The 19200-nt window shown below is 32.4% G+C and overlaps 1 protein-coding gene across 1 annotated transcript in view; it reads right to left on the reverse strand.

The window, feature by feature from the left end:
- Positions 1-19200, reverse strand: part of USP34 (ubiquitin specific peptidase 34) — a 398976-nt gene that overhangs the window by 283217 nt on the left and 96559 nt on the right. The window contains exons 4-8 of the mRNA XM_074206840.1: positions 12546-12596; positions 12239-12388; positions 8716-8783; positions 5928-6120; positions 4944-5005 (exon numbers count right to left, since the gene is read on the reverse strand). Coding sequence (XP_074062941.1) covers positions 4944-5005; positions 5928-6120; positions 8716-8783; positions 12239-12388; positions 12546-12596 — 524 coding nt within the window. The remainder of the gene's footprint in view (positions 1-4943; positions 5006-5927; positions 6121-8715; positions 8784-12238; positions 12389-12545; positions 12597-19200) is intronic.

The following is a 19200-nucleotide window of genomic DNA, read 5'->3' on the forward strand; positions in this document are numbered from 1 at the left end:
TTAACATCAATTCTTTCTAAAGTGCTTAGAAATTCTACAAGAAATATTATTCAGGGCAACTAGGTGGCGCAGTGGTTAGAGCACCGGCCCTAGAGTCAGGAAAATCCAAGTTCAAATTCAGTCTCAGACACTAAAAAAATTACCTAGCTCTGTGACCTTAGGCAAGTCACTTAGCCCCATTGCCTTGCCAAAGAAAAAGTATTATCCAAATCTTTTAGCAAAATTAGACTTTGGGTAATTACCAATAGAAAGCCCTGGATAAAACATTTACATTACATGAACTCAGCCTCTCTCCTTGTAACAGGGGGATAGTAATAGCATCTCTTTCATATATAAGAATCAAATGAAGGGCATCTGGGTGGCATTAGTGAATAGAGCACCTGCCATGGAGTCACGAGAACCTGAGTTCAAACCCAGTCTCAGACACATAATTGCCTAGTTGTGTGACCTTGGGCAAATCATTTAATCCCACTGCCTGAAATAAAATTTTTGAAAAAGGATTCAAATGAAATTTTATAAATATGTGTATGTGTGTGTGTGTGTGTGTGTGTGCACGCGCGCCTTACAGATTTAAGTACTATTATAAATGTTAAGTTATTATTACTATTGGATCCTCACAATGATACTATAACAAAGTCACTATTATTAACAATTGAGGGAAAACAGGCTGGGAAACCAACTTGTTTGAGGTCACACACCATGTATATGAGGCAATCCTAGTCAAACATTCTAATTGCTATATCTCATTCAATGCCATTTCAAATCTCTATAATCCCATTGGGAATTTCCTTGGCAAAGATACTGGAGTGATTTACCATTTCTTTCTCCAGCTCATTTTACAGATGAGGAAACTGAGGTGTAAACAGGGTTAAATGACTGCCCAGGATCACATAGCTAGTGAGAATCTGAGTCTATTTCCTTATAAATTTAGGAGTCTTCCTGATTCTAAGCTCTATCTACTGCCCCTATATCTACTAATACTGATTTAAATTTAAGAAATAAAACAACATAAAGGTTCTTTAATCATTGACTTGAAGATAGAGGGGAGAAAAGGGAAAGAAATTTATATAGTTGCAAATTAAAAAGTGATAATAAGGAGATTACTAGAAGTTTTAAAGCCAAATATATGAAACAAAATACCCTCACATTTGTAAATGAGTCTAGTTATTAAAAAATGTATCTTTTAACAAAATTTTACATAAATGGTTTTAACTGTGACACTAAATTTTAAGTATATCAAATATGTGTTATGACAAATATACTATAAGAATGTTTACTAAGTTTCAATTATATGTTTCTTTCTGCCACCTCCCTCCCTAGAAAAGGTAACCTCTTTACTCACATTTTAAAATAAAAATATACTGCATATTGGTTCTAACTTAATTTGCAAAGTTTCTGCATCCTTCCATGCACAGAAAATCTCCGATACAAATGTTCAGTAAATAAATATCTATAGTATCTTCTCCCAATACACTACTCTCTCAATTCAAGGTAGTAGATAATCAGTCAACCAACATTTGTTAAATATGCATATGCCAGATATTATACTGGGTTCTGTTACAAAGTAAAAAATGTGAACAAACAGGCCCTTCTCTCAAAGATCTTATGATCCAATAAGGGAAACAACATATTCATATAAATGAATGGGAAATATATATAAAGGAAATATAAAGTAATCTCATATAATAAGTATAAAGTAACATAAAAAGGGATTAGGGAAAGGCTTCATGCATTAACATGCTAAACTTTAAAAGAAGACAGGGATTCTAAAACATGTCAGGAGTGCATTATATCAAGAAAACAGACAAAACAAAAGGGTGCAGAGATGAGAGAGAATATGTGTATGTAAGAAATAGCAAGGTCAATTCAGGTAGAGTGTTGAAAGGAAGCAATATAGATATGGTTGTGGTTAGGAAGTAAAAGGTTTCAAAAATTTCAAAATGTAGTTTCTAGGGGCAGCTAGGTAGCATAGTAGATAGAGGACTAGTCCTGGAGTCAGGACGACCTGAATTCAAATCCAACCTCAGACACTTATTAATTACCTAGCTGTGTGGCCTTGAGCAAGCCACTTAACCCCATTTGCCTTGCAAAAAACAAAAAAGGAAAAAAGGTGGTTTGTATACATTCCTATAAATCAGGGAATTAAGAGTTTATTAAGAAAGGAAGTGGCATGATCATGCTAGTACTTTAAGAATACTTGGGCAGTTGAAGGGACAAGCCTTTATAATTCCCTGCTATGCTGATACAAATAATCTCAAATAAATCTCCTTTCGATTTTCATCCTAAAACCTGTGTCTCAAAACATGACAACTTTATCGAACCACAATATGTTCTTTTATTCTTTTTAAATATTTATCTATAACAAAGTATGTATTACATAATTCTCCCTTCCTGCACACTGTCTGGATTGGTTTAATACATATATAAGACATTATTATATTTATAATCCTTTAAGAGTTAAGTTTTTTTTATCATTCTAATTATTATTTAATTGTTCATTACTCAAACAATGAGAATCAGGTCCCTATTTTAGACATAAAGAAACAGAACTTAAAAGTATCATCCCTTGCTATTTCAGGAAAAATTTGTTATGGGACTGAATGTTTGAAATACTACACCAACAGCTGAATTAATATGGGAAAAGAAAAAAAGAGAATGGTCTATATACTTATATATGGATTTTAATAGCAGCTTGGACATAAGGCAAAAGCACAAACCAGCAAAAGCTGGTTCTAGGAAACTAGGAAACTTTTCTAGGAAACTAACTTTTAATAAATTATTTCCAAGGCTTTAGACAGAACCAATACAGCTAATAAAAGCATCTTGTAAAAAAAAGGGGGGGGGAAGAGATATTAACACTGCAAACTTAAAATTTCTTTCTCCAATGTTTTTCTACTTTTTTTTTTTACAAGGCAAATGGGGTTAAGTGGCTTGCCCAGGGCTAGACAGCTAGGTAATTATTAAATGTCTGAGGCTGGGGAACTCAGGTACTCCTGACTTCAGGGCTGATGCTCTATCCACTGCACCACATAGCCCCCCGTTTTTCTACTTTTTAAAGCCAATAAGAACATATGTGAATTAAAGCTGTTTTAAATATCAACTGCTTTGCAGAAAACTAGGGGAAACATTTAATAAAAGTATCTTTCATACAGGCCACATTTATCAAATATATAGAGAGAACTGAATCATTTATAAGAATACAAGCTACTGAGTGAGATGAGCAGAACCAGAAAAACATTGTACACAACTAACAGCAACATGGGGGCGATGATCAACCTTGAGGGACATGCTCATTTCATCAGTGCAACAATCAGGGACAATTTGGGGCTCTCTGCAATGAAGAATACTATCTGTATTCAGAAAAAGAACCATGGAATTTGAACAAAGTTCAAGGACTGTTCCCTTTAATTTAGGGGAAAAAAAACCCTGATATCTTATTGTCTGATCTTTTTATCTCTTATACTTTGTTTTTTTTTTTAAGGTTTTTGCAAGGTAAATGGGGTTCAGTGATTTGCCCAAGGCCACACAGCTAGGTTAATTATTAAGTGTCTGAGGTCTGATTTGAACCCAAGTACTCCTGACTTCAGGGCCAGTGCTTTATCCACTGCACCACCTAGCTGCTCCTTTATGTTTCTTTCTTAAGAATATGATTTCTCTCTCATCACATTCAATTTGGATCAATGTACAGCATGGAAACAATGTAGAGACTGACAAATTGTTTTCGGGGGGGGGGGGGAGATTGGGGAAGAAATTGTAAAGCTCAAAATAAATAAAATCTTTAATTAAAAAAAAATACAAGCTACTCCCAAATTTGATAGGCAAAGGATATAAACAGGCAGTTTTCATCAAAGAAATCAAAGCTGTCTATCACCTTACTGATGAGAGAAATAGCAAATTAACAACTCTGAGGTACACTTCTATCAAGTAAGTTAACATGACAAAAAAGGAAAATAATTAAATGTTGGAGGAGATATGAGGAAACTAGGACCCTAATGCATTTTGTTCATTGAGTTTATGAACTGATTCCACCATTCTGGAAAGTAATTTGAAATTATTTCCAAAGGGCTAAAAAAATTAGGCATAGCCTATGATCCAACACTACCACTGCTAGGTCTGTATCCCAAAGACTTTTTTTTAAAGGGAATGTAAGGGGGGAAGGGGGAGGGAAGAGAACATATTTTTATAAAACTATTTAGAGAGCAGCTCTTCTTACAGTGACTAAGAATTGGAAATTGGGATGTCCATCAATTGGAGATTAGATCAGACAAGTTGAGGTATAAGATTTTCATGGAATATTATTGTGCTATAAGAAATGACAAGCAAGATGATATCAGAAAAACCTGGAAAGACTTACATGAAATATTACAAAGTGAAGTGAACAGAATCAGGAAAACAATGCACACCACAGTAGCATAATTAAGCCTGTGAATGACTTGGCTATTCTTAACAACAAGAGGATTCAAGATAATCCCAAAGGAATAGGAATAAAAAAAGCTATCCAACTCCAGAGAAAGATCTAATATTGTCTGAACACAAACTGAAATATACTATTTTCTTCTTCCTTGTTCAAGTCTTCTTGTACAAAATGACTACATGGAAATTTTACATGATTGAACATGTATAACCTATATTGGATTAAGTACCATCTCTGGGAGAAGAGGAGGGAAAAAGAGACAGATTTTGAACTCAAAACTTAAAAAAACGTTAAAAATATTTTGATATGTAATTGGGGGAAAATAAAAATACTGTTTTAAAAACATTAATTGCTTTAAAGGACTTCTCTTTTTAAATATGCCATGAAGCCTAAAAACAAAACATTTACAATAGGCAGTTCATATTTGTCATCACTGAAAAATCCAGAACCATAAAAGACCATATTAGTAGTCTTGACTCTATCTACAATGCACCTGTGCAGAACTACTCTAAATAATATTGTTACTTACGTTTCTGTGTCTGATACTAAAGATTCGTTATTGCACACATCATTGAAGGTGTGAAGCTGATTCTGTAATTAGAAAAAGAAACATCACTTCAAAAATGCAACCTCAAAATGTCTTCCTACCACTATTATGTTAACCATGATAAGAAATTAAGCAATGTTAACATTTGGGAAAATAAGATAACAATATCATTAAAAATAAAATGGGGGAGGGGGGCAGCTAGGTTAGGTGCAATGGTTAGGGCCTCAGATATTTAATAATCACAGAATTATGTGGCCTTGGGCAGATCACGTAACCCCACTGCCTTGCAAAAACCAAAAATAAAATAAAATAAAACAGGTGCAACCATTTGTAACTGTACCACTTCAGCACTACAATTTCATTGATTATATTGGGAAAATCTGAGAAGCCAATACAAATACTAAAAATCAAAGTTAAATAAAATTTTCAATTTTTTATCATTCTTAGTTTATCAATAACTTATTTCAAAGATAAATTCAGAACTGTTGCCAAAAACATATATTAAGAAAATTCAAAACCAAAAGATGTTGAATCAGTGTGATTTGAAAACCTCTCTGAAAATATCACCAATTCAATGTTTTAAAAAGGAATTTATCATATAAAAGAAGTCGAAATAAGAAATGAGAAAATTTTCAAAGGAAAAAATTCTAAATATTCATGAGTATTACTCTATCACATATCTTATACTGGGAATTATCTAGGCAAAAAAATGTATAATGGAATTAGGTCAATCAGATCTATAATGATTTAGATATAATATTTCTATAGGTCAACTGGATGTACTCAAAGTTTCTTTTACTTGTGTTTCAGTCAATAAAATATAGCAAATAATAGAGATAAAATAAATTACAATAAATAATTTTAAAAGATAAAGATAATAAAGAATTGAGTAAATTTCAATCATTTCTAACCAAGGCAACCCAAAATTTACCACAAATAAATATCTACAAAACATAAGCAACTTACTGTTATCTGACTTAGTCCAGCCAACCTCATAGTTAATGTGGGTGACATAAAGTATTTAAATGCAAGATCAAGGCTTTCTTTATCAAAGCATAAGGCTGTATCCAATGGTTCTTTCACTGTGCTCCACATTAAATCAGCCATGTTTCTAGCAGCACTCTGTCTTAAGTCCTGATCAGAAAGTTTGCATAAATATCTGAAATAATTAAAAAAGATAAAATGAAACCCACAAGGTAGATATGTAGATTAAACACCTTTCTACTTCAATCTTTAAAATATTTCAAAAGAAAAATTCTATATACTTACCATAAAACTAGAGCCCTAAAAGTTATGAACAAATGTAAATAACTTTTATATGCCATGCAAGAAATGTTAGGGGAAGTGGGGGGGGGGGGGAGAATCACCAAAAAAGTCAGATTTGTAACCGAAGTAAATAATAATAATAATTTTATAAAAGGTACACATTCCAAAAGTTTGTGATGAGTGATAAGTTAAAAAGAAACAAGATAGCAAAACAAACATTAAGAACATTAAGCTAAGATAGTGGAATTTCTTTAAATTAAGATAATTTCCCACTACAGCAGAAATATAATAATGGAATACAACAATTTAAATCTATAGATTTCTCAATGTACAATATATCCATTTTGCTATGAATGAGTTAATCTTTTTTCCTGATTCTTAAACACATCAACTACGAATTTCACATTATATTATATTGTGCTTTGCACAATGCTAATGCTTAAGAAAAAAGATCGTCTAACAGGCTCTAAAACATGACTTTGCTATTTTTACTACAATATAATGCTAAATGCCTACCCTTAATTTTGTATTTCTAATCTGTAAAAGTCAGATGAAAATTATTAAGTGATCAAAATATCATCAATTCTAACTAAATGAAAAAAAGTTACATTCAATATCTGTGTGGGAAAGAGGACAGAACACTCATTCCACCCTCACACTCACCCTTTTGCTTTTCCAAACTGTAAGTATTTTATGCTTTAATAAGTGATTAAGAAATTTAGATGGATTTTGTGAAATTGTTATAATGTATTTGGAAAGTTTAAAGGAAATTTCTACCTGATAAAAAGATCAAAAAAATGTAAATAGGAATTTAATTACACAATCCATTTATCAGGGAATAACTGAGTACCAAACTGTCACAGGATCATAACATTAAGAGATATAACATTAAATACAAAATCTCATATTCAAATAAGAAAAGTTAAATGACTGATTCAAGAAAAAGGCACAGTCTAGGGAAAATTAATCAAGGAAATGAGGGTAAAGAATAAGATAGGGGAGGGGTGGCTAAGTGGTGCAGCACAGGCCCTGAAGTCAGGAGTACCTGAGTTCAAATCCAGCCTCAGACACTTAATAATTACCTAGCTGTGTGGCCTTGGGCAAGCCACTTAACCCCATTTACCTTGCAAAAAAAAAAAAAAAAGAAGAAGAAGAAGAAGAGTAAAATAGGCCATTTAAATTCCATCCACTAACAATTCACTCATCACATTCTCAGTCAACAGGAGCCAAAGAAGAAAAAGGTAGGTGGATCCTAAATTAGTGTGCCTCAGGTAACTCCTTAGAACTTATCTCTAAGCCTAAATTAAAGAAACAGTTAAAGACTATAGATAACAGAATTTCAAAGTTAGCAAAGACATCTGCAGTACTTTAGGTACTAAGAGAAAGAGGTCAAACATACAGATGTTACCTACCTGGCCACCTATAGCCAGTTGTATGAAAATGTAAAAATCAGGTTCCTTTTCTTAGATTTACAGGAACCTATTCATTTGCTGCGAATAACAACTAAGTAAAATTTAGTGCCCAGGATAGTTGGAATTCAGGTCAGCTGCATATTATATCCTCCAATAGTTCTGTTCTAGTACCAGCCTAGGACAGCTGATTTCACAATGGGCTAGAACTTACTAAAGAGAAATATGGCAAAGCTGGGATACCAGGTATATAATAAGCAAGAAAGATTCCCCTACAACACTACAGGCTATTATATCTCAAAACCTTGGATGACAAAGAACTCTTAATTCTATTCAATACTGGTGCTTAATGATTACTTATGACTTTTAGAAGACCCAGATCAAATTAGCAGATTTGAAATGAGGAGATTCAACGATTCCTAAAAGAGGTTTTAAAAATGATTTTAAGAAAATGTAACAATTGAGTGACAAGAATAGAACCAGAAAAACATTATACATACTAACAGCAACATTAGGTGATGACCAACTAAGATGGACTTGTTCATTTCAGTAGCACATATCAAATCACAATCAAAGACAATTATAAAAGACTTGTGAAGGAAAATACCATTCATATCCAAAGAAGGAACTATGGAGTTTAAATGCAGACCAAAGTGTATTATTTTCAATTTTTAAGAGTTGTCTTAGATATTATGATTCTTTTCCTCTCTTAATTTTTTTAAATTTTGATTTATTCTTTAAACAACATGATTAATAAGGATCTTCGTTTAGCATAGTTATACATGTATAGCCTATATTAACTGATTTCTGTTAGGAGAAAGAGGGAAGAAAGGGAAGGAAGAAGAGAGGGAGGGAGAAAAAAATGTCATAACCTTGCAAAAAAAAAAATCAGACTGTTGTATAACATTATTTGAGGGAATAAAACAACAACAAAGGAAATATGAAAATGAGGCTGGGATCTGAGCCCATAACTCCAAAAAACTTTTCTACATAATAAAATAAAATATAACCTTTCATATAATGTAACACAAATATGAAATTAAATGAATATATTTTGTCACAGAAAAACAAAATCTTACCTGATAACATAGGTCCTAAATGGAATAATATGCTGCATGACAGCAGGTATATGCAGCCATATTCTAATCTACGAGAGAAATAAAAGGATATCATTTTCTATACAAACACATAAAAAGATTAGAAGGCAAACAATCATAAAAAAACAATAAGATTTGTCACTCTTATGAAGTATATTTAAATTGCATATTCTACAAGAATCAAGAGGTAATATTGTACAGCAAGAACAAGGCCTCAAAATAATCTGAAGACCTTGGTTCAAGTCCCAACCCTGATACATATACAGAAGCTGTGCAGCTGAGGACAAATCATGTATCTCCCCCTCAAGTGTTTTAGGCAACACTCTTAAGACAACAGATAGCAAAGAAGGGAATAAACCTCACTGAATAAAAGTCAGTTTCTTCATCTGAGAGTTCTTTGCATCAATGAAATCAAATAAAAGGCTAAATAATTTTATATGCACAGTAGTTCTTTTTCATTTCATAAAATTACTATTTTACAAACAGCTAGTTATGCTTTATAGGCAACACATTGAGTTATTTCACATATAAGGAAAGTCCATCCAAATAAAACTACTCTGGCTCACAATCTTGTTTACAAAATACCTTTCCAAACTTACTGAACATTTCTCTTTTTTCATGTTTCACTCAAAATTACCATTCTTGCTTTCTCCTACCTTTCTCCTGTCTATATAAGACAAGACTGAACCCATGCTCAGAAAGAATTCACCCCTTACCTCCAAGGGATCAGAATCCCAGCCAGAAAACCTGAAATTTCTCTTCCTTTCCCATAAAGTTGGACTGGTTGATTAAGTGTGATCAGTAAGCATTTATAAAGGGTTATGTGCTAAGCACTAGTGATTAGATCAAGTGCAATTCTAAATGCTAGTGATTCAAAAAGTAGAAAAATCAAGTTCCCACTACTGAATTTAGGTATAGTAGGTTGAAGAAACTGGAAGTGTTTATGTATAAAGGTAACATATATACACACACAAGAATAGACTAAAGAAGTCTTAAAGAGAGGGAAAAGATTAGAAACTAGGAATGAGGACTACATTTAGTGAGGTGATTGACCTAAATTTTAAAGGAAGGCAGCAGGGATTCTAAAAAGGTAATATTTAGAAAGGAAAGCAATACAGGCATTAGGATGAGACAATACAGAGGCATAAAGATAAGAAATGAGGTACTGACTGTGAGGAACAAAAAGTAGGCTAGAGTAGTACTAGATCTCAGAGTCAAAGAAGGGGGAGACTTTAATTAAAAGACTGGATAGGAAGGAGATTGACTGTGAAAGAGTTTTAACTGTCAAAGAAAGGAGTTCATGTTTCATCTTCAATATAATAAAGAATCATTAGAATTTAAGTATTACAAAACCATATTTTCAGGGGCCCTGACAAGTAGAGCTTTTCCTATGTGACCAAGGCAAAAACCCTCTAGCTAAATTGGAAATTTCAGCCTATCTCCTCTCCTTCAACAGAGTTCCCCCCTATCATCTTCAATAAAACAGCTAGGTGGATCGATGGAAAAAGCACCAGTCCTGGAATCAGGACTCAGGTTCTAATCTGACCTCATATACATTAAACTTATGAGCTGGACAAATCATAACCCTGACTGCCTTGAATCCAGGGCCCATTTCTCCAGTTGTCCTGAGTTCAGGAGGAGAAAGTGAGGCTAGTGACTTAGCACCCTCTTTCTCAAATCCAGTTCCCCTGCATGCCATACTATCATCTTCCTGTTGCCATGTTCTTCTTCAAAAACTAAGGACAAGAATCATAATCACCTTCAAATCCTCACTCACTCCTGGCTACTTCTATACTGCCTACAAATATATCCAAATCTCCCCCATTCTCAAAAACTCCTCACTTGATCATCACATCCCTACCAATTACTGTCCAATGTCGGTTATTCTTTGTGGCTAATTGCTTTGAGAAGGCCATCTTACAATAGGGACTCACACTTCTCTTAACTCACTATAATTTTGCTTCTGATCTCAGAATTCCACAGAAATTGCTCAGGTGGCCAAATCCAAAGTCCTTTACACAATCCTCATTCTTCTTCTTTACCTCTCTGAAGGCATACTACTTATGACCTGTTTCTGGATAAGCTCTTAGGTCTAGGTTTTCAATACTCACGCCAACCAATCAGACCCCTGCTTAATCTCCTTTGATGTCAACCATATGACATACTTTAAACTTAAGAATGAAGGGACCTGTCTTCTACCCTCCCTCTATTTTAATTCACTGAATGATCAGAGCAGCTACTTTGGATTTAATTATCATCTCAAAGAAGATATTTCTCAAATCTACAAATCCTGTCCTTACCTTTGCTGACCTCCAATCTTACATCTCCAAAATGTTTTTCATACATATCAAAACTGAAGTCCAGAAGACAATTTTAACTCTTGATGCCCACATTTGTACTCTTTTCCAAAACAATTTTCATCCTTCCAAATTTCCCCATTTATGTCAAAGCACCATCATTAGCTCAGGTCCTCACACTCTATGTGTCACTTCAACATCCATATGATCCAATCCAAACTGCTGCCAAGGTCTGTTAACTTTACATTTTACAACATCTCTCAAATAGACCTTTCTCTACACTGATACTGCCAGCACAGGTCCTCATCATCTCGGACTATTGCAAAAGCCTGCTCCTTGGTCTACCTCCAAAACTCTTTCCCCAATCCATTAATTCACCAAAGTGATTTTTCTAAAGGAGATATTCAACAATGTGAGCACCTCTAATTAATAAACCCCATCAGCTCCCTTTCACTCTAGGAAAAATACAAAATCCTCTGGCATTTAAAGCTTTTCATAACCTAGTCACACTTCTTAAACCTTACTCCCACCATATATTCTTTCATTCAGTGACACTGAATGACACTGAGTGTCAATCTAGTGCCCTTTCTAAATATCCTTGTTTAATGACTTTCCCCTTACATAGTTATACTGTTAACTGATATAGTAAGAGACTCCTTTGCTCCAATATCAGAACTAAACATATATTTATGTCTGAATAAGCCTTTTATGTAGTTGGTCATCTTTCTATGTACAGGTATGCATACTCGTATGCATAAGAGGATGGAGTATTATCTTACTGTCAGTTAAGTAGATTCTATTACTGAATCTCCCTCTAGCAGTTTTAATTCTTTTCTGTTCCAACTTGAATTACCTTTTTATCTGCTATTTATTTAATAAAGAAGAGTCAGGCACAGATCACAAAATATGGTCAAATCCACACTTTAAGAAAATTCCTTTGATATATGCATCAACTAATAAGTTTTTACTTTTTCTGAATGCTTACAGGCATGCTTAACACTTAGGATCCAAAACAAAAGGTAAAAATGGTTGCTGACTTGAAAGAGTATAAATTCTAATGGAAGAAAAATGTGCAAATAATTAAGCATATACAAATAAAAAAGAAAAAGCAGGTCATTTTAGAAGCATATCACATGGTCTTTCCCCTTTGGGAGGGGGCTTTCCAGTCCACCCTCTGCAAGGAATGAACAGACTTGTATAATACTCACATTAGATACAACTGTAATAAATGCATGTGCTATGAGAAACGGCAAAGTTTCAGGGGTTCCATATTCAAAGCAATCCTTCATGAGGGAAAGGCCATTTTTTCCACAAAACAAACAAACATAACGAAGCAAGTGCAAAGGTACTTCTACATCCTGTGAAGATACAAGGACATATATGATCATTTCAAACTGTCATGAAATTAAATTTATGCCTAACACTTCTAAAAAAATCATATCCTAATATAAAACTTCTAAAATATGTTCAACAAAGGACCTAAATGTCAAAAATATAAAAATGAATATTACTTACATTCATATCACAGAACGCCCCTAATATATTGCTTTCTTGAGCTGAAATATCCTGATAAAAAAGAAATACAATTAGCTCTCATATACTAAAAGACTGGAGGAGGGTTAGTTAAGACAAATTAGAAGTTACAATATGCAATTTTTTAAAACACTATTTAAAATCAGTAATTTTTCAAAAAAAAGTATCACCATGCTTTGTAATCTTTTGTTTATAAAAGCATTATCAAAATTCATAAGTGCATGTTGCAAATAACTGATTCTTACCTAATTAATTCCCTTTTTAAAAGCCCAAGTTTGTCTCATTTTTAATAACATAAATGCCTTAAAAAATCAAATGAATATATTTAATCCGTTTGTACTGACAGTATCTGAGCTATCATTAAACATAAATTATTTTTTTCATTCAAGAAAGATTTTATTCATTTTGAGTTTTACAATTTTTCCCCTAATCTTGCTTCCCTCCCCCCAACCCCCATGGAAGGCAGTCTGTTAGTCTTTACATTTAAACATAAATTATTATTCAATAATATCTCATCTAACTAAAACTCATGTATATAAAAGTAGCTAAGAAACAGATCTCAGGTTAATATAAAGGAAAACCTCTTAACAATTACATTTGCAAGTTAAAACTGGCCATTCTCCTAAGCTGTAAGTTTACTTTCAATATAAATATTAAAGTGGAGATGACAACAAATATTTATCTAGGAATGTTGTAGGGAGAAATCCCATTCAAGTACCAATTAGACTGGAGGATTTTAAGGTAGCTTCTAAGTGAAATTCTGTAAGTCTATCTAAAAACAACATAATGAAGAAACAAGAATTAAAGAATTACATTTTTGTAATGTAAAAGAACTAAAGTTTGGACATGCTCCTCATAAGAAAATCTCTCAATCATCTATTTACTCTTCTTTATTAAACAAGTAGCAGATAAAATGGTAATTCAAGATGGAACAGAAAAGAATTAAGACAGCTAGAGAGAGATTCAATAACAGTATATAAGTGATACTTAACTGACAGCAAGGAAACACTCCACCCTCTTATATATACATGTATGCACACCTGTACATAGAAGGATGAACTAAATAAAAGGCTTACTACAAGCAGTTTAGAACTGGGCACCACTTACTTTAGAATGAACAACATCCAAAATTAAGTATTGGTAGCGTTACAGCACAGTTTAAAAAAAAAAAAAAAAGGTGATCCTAATGATGACCCTAAGTTCTCCAGAAAACATTTAGGTATCCTATTTGAGCAGAGCACTAAGCTGACCGAAATAGAAGTTTAAATAAGCTACCAATGCTTTCACAAAAGTAACAGTCTAATAGAGGGATGTGACACATTCACAAGTAACCATAATGCAAAATAATATCATGCCACCACTTGTAAAACATTTCAGAAAAATTTCCATCTAAAACTGTCATTTTAAAAATGAATTTCCATGCTTAAGTGGAAAAATCTCTAAACTTTATAGGAAAGCAACTATTCAAAATACCTCCAAATTCCACTAAGATTTTAGAAAGTTAAGATGTTTATTGCACTATATTATAATTTAGTGGCACTTTCAGAAGCTTCTGGGGAAAAAAACAAAAAGTTTACACCTATAATAAATCTTCAACTTTTTCATTGCATTTTAATGATTCAGTTTCTGTTCATCAAACATGTATACATTCATATTAATAATTTTAATGTTTCTACCTATATCAGGCAATAATTCCTTGCTGCTAGCAGCATACCTATTTCTAGTAGGGCTTTGCTCTTCTAATTCACTGTTTCCAAATTGCTGTTGTCTGAGATACCAGATAAATAGTATGAGCGTTAGTACAAAGATGGCTATTCATAAGACTTTTATGCTTAATTCATGTTTTTTGAAACTGTTACTGATAGTTGAGGGTGCCTGATTCGGCTACTAAACTATGATTTCAAATAATATGACACACACATACACACAAAAAAAATGAATAGATTCCTAAGGAAAAAGAGTCTCATTGGAAAATTTTTTCCCCAATCTTTTGGTTTTACTCTATAAAAAATTTTGAAGCCTGGATACTCTCAAATGATTTACAAAATATGACCAGGCATTGTAATAATATTTTATTCCAAAACTTAATTTTTAGATTTAAACAAAATATTCAGTTCAAAACTAAGCAATAGATATTTTGTATAATTAAATACAGGTCTGAAGATTTCGATATCAAATCTTACAAGATACTAATTTTTAACAAAATAAATACAGGGTTATTCCCTGACAAAACTAGTAACAACTTTTACTGGTATAACTGCAAATAAAGATATTTTTTATTCAAGTAATATATGAATTATGAATAAAATTACGAGTAACTGAATGTGAAGCACAAAAATTCACAATAAGCCTATATTACATATAAATGTATCACAAAATAACATTCATATAAAAGTAATTATATACTGTTTTAAAGAATGTCAAACACTTTTTTATGTTACCACATTTAACCCTCACAACAACCCTGTGAGGTAGGTGCTATTATTATAATATTCATTTTACAGATGAAGAAACTGAAGCTGAGTGAGGTTAAGTGATTTGTGCAGGATTACATAGTTAAATGTCTGAAGCAGGATTTTGAAGTCAAATCTTTCTGACTCCAAATACAGCACTACGCCACCTAGCTGCAACATGAAAGTTAGCAAACCAAATTACAGGAGAAATCATGGAAAAGCATTTTTTACTCAAAAAGAATCATGAAAACTACATTTAAATTAACTATGAAATTCCAATTAGAAAGATTTGAGTTAACATATATTTATAGACATAATTTAAAAGCAATAACCCATATTTTCATATACTATACTAATATAACAAAATAAAAAAGTATCATAAAGCAAAGTCTAATATTTTACCTAATAGACAGTGACTTGCTTGATTTTAAAGTCAGGCACTCTGACTCAAAAATCCAAGGCACACTTTAACCAGCTATTTTCTCCTGTCCTGCCGCAAAGAATCCCACTGTGCTATAAAGTATTGTTTTTATTTAAACATTTTCAAAGAAAAGGACAAAATAATTAAAAAGCAAAAAAATGAGAAAAACATGGTCACAGAACAAGAATAATTATACTGAAAGACAAGATGAATTTCTCCCAATTTCCCAGTCAAAATGGTGTGATTGATGACAATTAGGGTAGCATCTAAAATTAAAATTTACATTAGATCACTCAACAACAAATTGATAAATTAAGGAAATCCTTAAAACTAGGATTTAAATATTATCAAGCATAATATAAGTTTTCAAAATAAAATATTTCATTTATTATAAAATATCCCACGACATGAACTCAACAGTTTTTCAATTAAGCACCAGAGCATAAAATCTGTGCATATTAGGTTACACATAATTTATACTATAGGAGACTCTGAGCAAAATAGGTTTGTTAAATTATAAAAGTATTCATTTCTCTGGGCCTATCTGTACATATTTAAAGAATTGAGAAGTTGCCACCACTCCCTAATGAAGTCTTCTATAACCTTCACAAAAGGGATAACCTTTCCATTTTTGAGAGCTTATCTGTTTTGCCAACTAACTCTCCATTGCTCCTATTTAATGTTGTATTTTAATTTCAAAAAGGCAGGAACCATGCCTTAAATTCTATCTCTCTCTCATAAATCTAACAAATTGTTCCAGAAAGACAATAAGAAATGTTTGAAAACGAAATGATTAAAAACCCTTTTTTTCTTTTGTTTTGAGAAAGGCTCTAAATCAAAAACTGTTTTGCAATCTTTTAAAAAGTAAAGTACTACTGACCTGCCAGAAACTCTTCAAAGGGAAATGAAATAAAGCATCTTAAAGAATGGGAAACTAAAGAAAGCCTGGAGAGACAGCCTGACAAAATAATCTAGCCTCTCAGTTAAAAAAGATCAAGTTTGCACTTCTGACATACCACAGGCTATGTTACTCTGAACAAGGTATCTAACTTCTCAGTAGCCCAAGGCAATGCTAGAAGATTAAAACTTCCAAAGCAAGGGCTTATATGGGTTCATCAGAATTCCTATACCAATGAAATTACTGATCCAACTGTAAAAAAAGTTCATATTTTTCAGAGATGTCCTAGACCAATACACTGATTTAGAAAACCTAGAAACATATAATGCCATTATTTATGTTGAACTATATTTTAATTTATTTTGCTAAACATTGCTCAATTACATTTAAATCAAGTTCAAGCAGCACTCTGGGTGCTCTCAATTTAAGTTCCAGAATTTTGCCCAAAGTCTGAAATGTTCATACTTTTACCCTAGCTTATAGCTTAAGTACACTATTATAATAATACTGGAGTAATCATTAGCAAATAAATGTTTCCAATTCTATTGATTCATGTTAGATTTCCAATAGAAAAAAGTCGGAAGTTATCTTAGAGATAACTAGTATAATCTCTTTACTATAAAGATAAGGAAAGAAATTCAGATTAAAGACTAGTCCAATAATAGAAATCTGATTATTGTCATAAAAACTTGAAATTGCAGAGAATGAAACATCTCTTCTCAGTAGAAAACAGTGAATTATCAACATTAAAATGTAATATAAAGTCAGTCATTACTATGTGAGATTTAGCTTAACGTTTTTAGTAAATTGAATTTCATTTTTTCCCCCAATAAGAAACGGTTAGGAGAAATTTAATAGTGTGGTAAAACCAAGAAGCTTCAATAAAACATTTTTAAAAGAATTACAGCTTATTAATGGTAGAGGAAGCCCCTTGCTATTTCTCCCCCCCCCATTTAAATGTGGTATTGCTTATCCTGGATATTAGAGAGTGTCTATTCTAGACATTAGAGTGTCTATTCTAGACATTAGAGAATGTCTAGATTTACAAGATATCTCATATCTATTTGACAGTTAATTCTCAGTCTAGATCTTCACCTGATCACATCTGCTAATCTCGGGAGTGCAGGGTCTTCTTTTATCCCCATACTGCATTAATTATCTCATCAGTTACCAGAGATCAATGAGCATATCCAAGAGTAATTTCTCCAATCTAGTTATTCAGTCCTAACTTCTCCAGTGTTTGCAGGGAGAAAGATAATGAATTCAGTTTGGGAAAGGTTGTTTACAGGATATTCAGAGTTTGAGATGTATAACAGGCAGTTACATATTTTAGTTATGTTACTAGCAATATTGTTATGATCTTGACCTTCCTCCCTATTCACCCAACATGACCATTAATTAATAAGAATTTTATTATTAAGTATCTACTAAATGTCAGAAATTGTGTTAAATACTGGGGACATAATTAAAGAATAAAACAATTCTCCTTACATTCTAAAGGAGAGGCCAACCAAGGATGTATATAAATTAATCACAATCCATAAGTGAATAGCTACAACTACATACAAAAATATTTAAACACAAAGCACTTAGTTTGGAGTAAAAGCTTAGTGCTGATTCTTAAAGGATGAGAGGGAAGGTCTGGAGGAAGATTAAGGGAGTGAATTTCAGTTAAGTGGGAAAATTGCTAAGGAGGAAAGAAAAAAAGAGTGCTAAAAGAACAGAGATACAGTCAATTTACTGGATATCTTGAAATTCTGGAGAGTCAATACACTAAGACCACAAAGATAGCTTGAAGCCAAGCAAGTAATCTAGGGCTTTAAAAGCTAAATAGACCAGTTTATTTCTTATCTTAGAAGCAATAAAAAGAATTAAGAAATTGTGTAAGTAGAGGCTCAACTTTGAAAGTAAAGTAAAAAACTTTGTTAACATTGGGAATGATGAACCGGAGTGGTAAAAGAATGCAAGAAAGAGGACCAACTAGGAGTCTTTTTCAATAATAAAGGTGAGATGTGGTAAAGGCTTAAAAAAAAAAAAAACAAAGTAGTTTTATCAGTGAATGGAAAGTATAGGGAACAAAAGATGTTGAAACAGTAAAAATATCAAGATTTTAGAGGGGTAGTATGGTTCTTTTTAGGAGATTAAGAAAACTACTTAATCTCAACCGATTACTAATAAATTCCAAAGTCTCTACCACCACCAAATAGGACGGCAGAAGAATCTGTGAATTCTTAGTAATAAAATAAACGCAAAACAAAATCCTCAAAACATTACCACTGTCATCAAATGGATGAATCAAAACATATATACCAAAAGTTTTAATAAAATCAATCTCTTGTTAATAAACAATTAGTAATGTAAACTATAATCTAACTCATTTTCCATCACACATTTGGTAAAATTCATTCATTCAATACCTTCAGGCCATATCAAAGACTCAACAAACTACATTACAGAATATATCAATAATTGAAACATATCAAAAACTGAAATAGAGCAAAAGAGCAGGCAGAAAATTTCTATTTTAAATAATACAAGTATTAATCTTAAAAGCAAACTATGACTCTGGGTCACATAACCAACAGAGAAATTTAAAATATTTTTCACCAACTCACTCATGTCAGGGAGAACCCTTGCTGTCAAAAGAATTCTTTTAAGATAAGAACTATAAATTCCCTGAAAGACTTCTAAAAATGCTTCAAATGACAGGACTGTCAAGCATTTAGTGGACATCACTGTCTCCTAAAACTCGTATATACTAAAATAAACTAGCTATTACTAAAGTTTCACAAAAGGAAAAAAATGGATAGAATAATTTTATAATCAATTACTCTTATCTACGTATTTCCAAATTCAACATGTTAC

This window comes from Macrotis lagotis, chromosome 1 (genome assembly GCF_037893015.1).
Source record: "Macrotis lagotis isolate mMagLag1 chromosome 1, bilby.v1.9.chrom.fasta, whole genome shotgun sequence".
Classification (NCBI taxonomy): domain Eukaryota; kingdom Metazoa; phylum Chordata; class Mammalia; order Peramelemorphia; family Peramelidae; genus Macrotis; species Macrotis lagotis.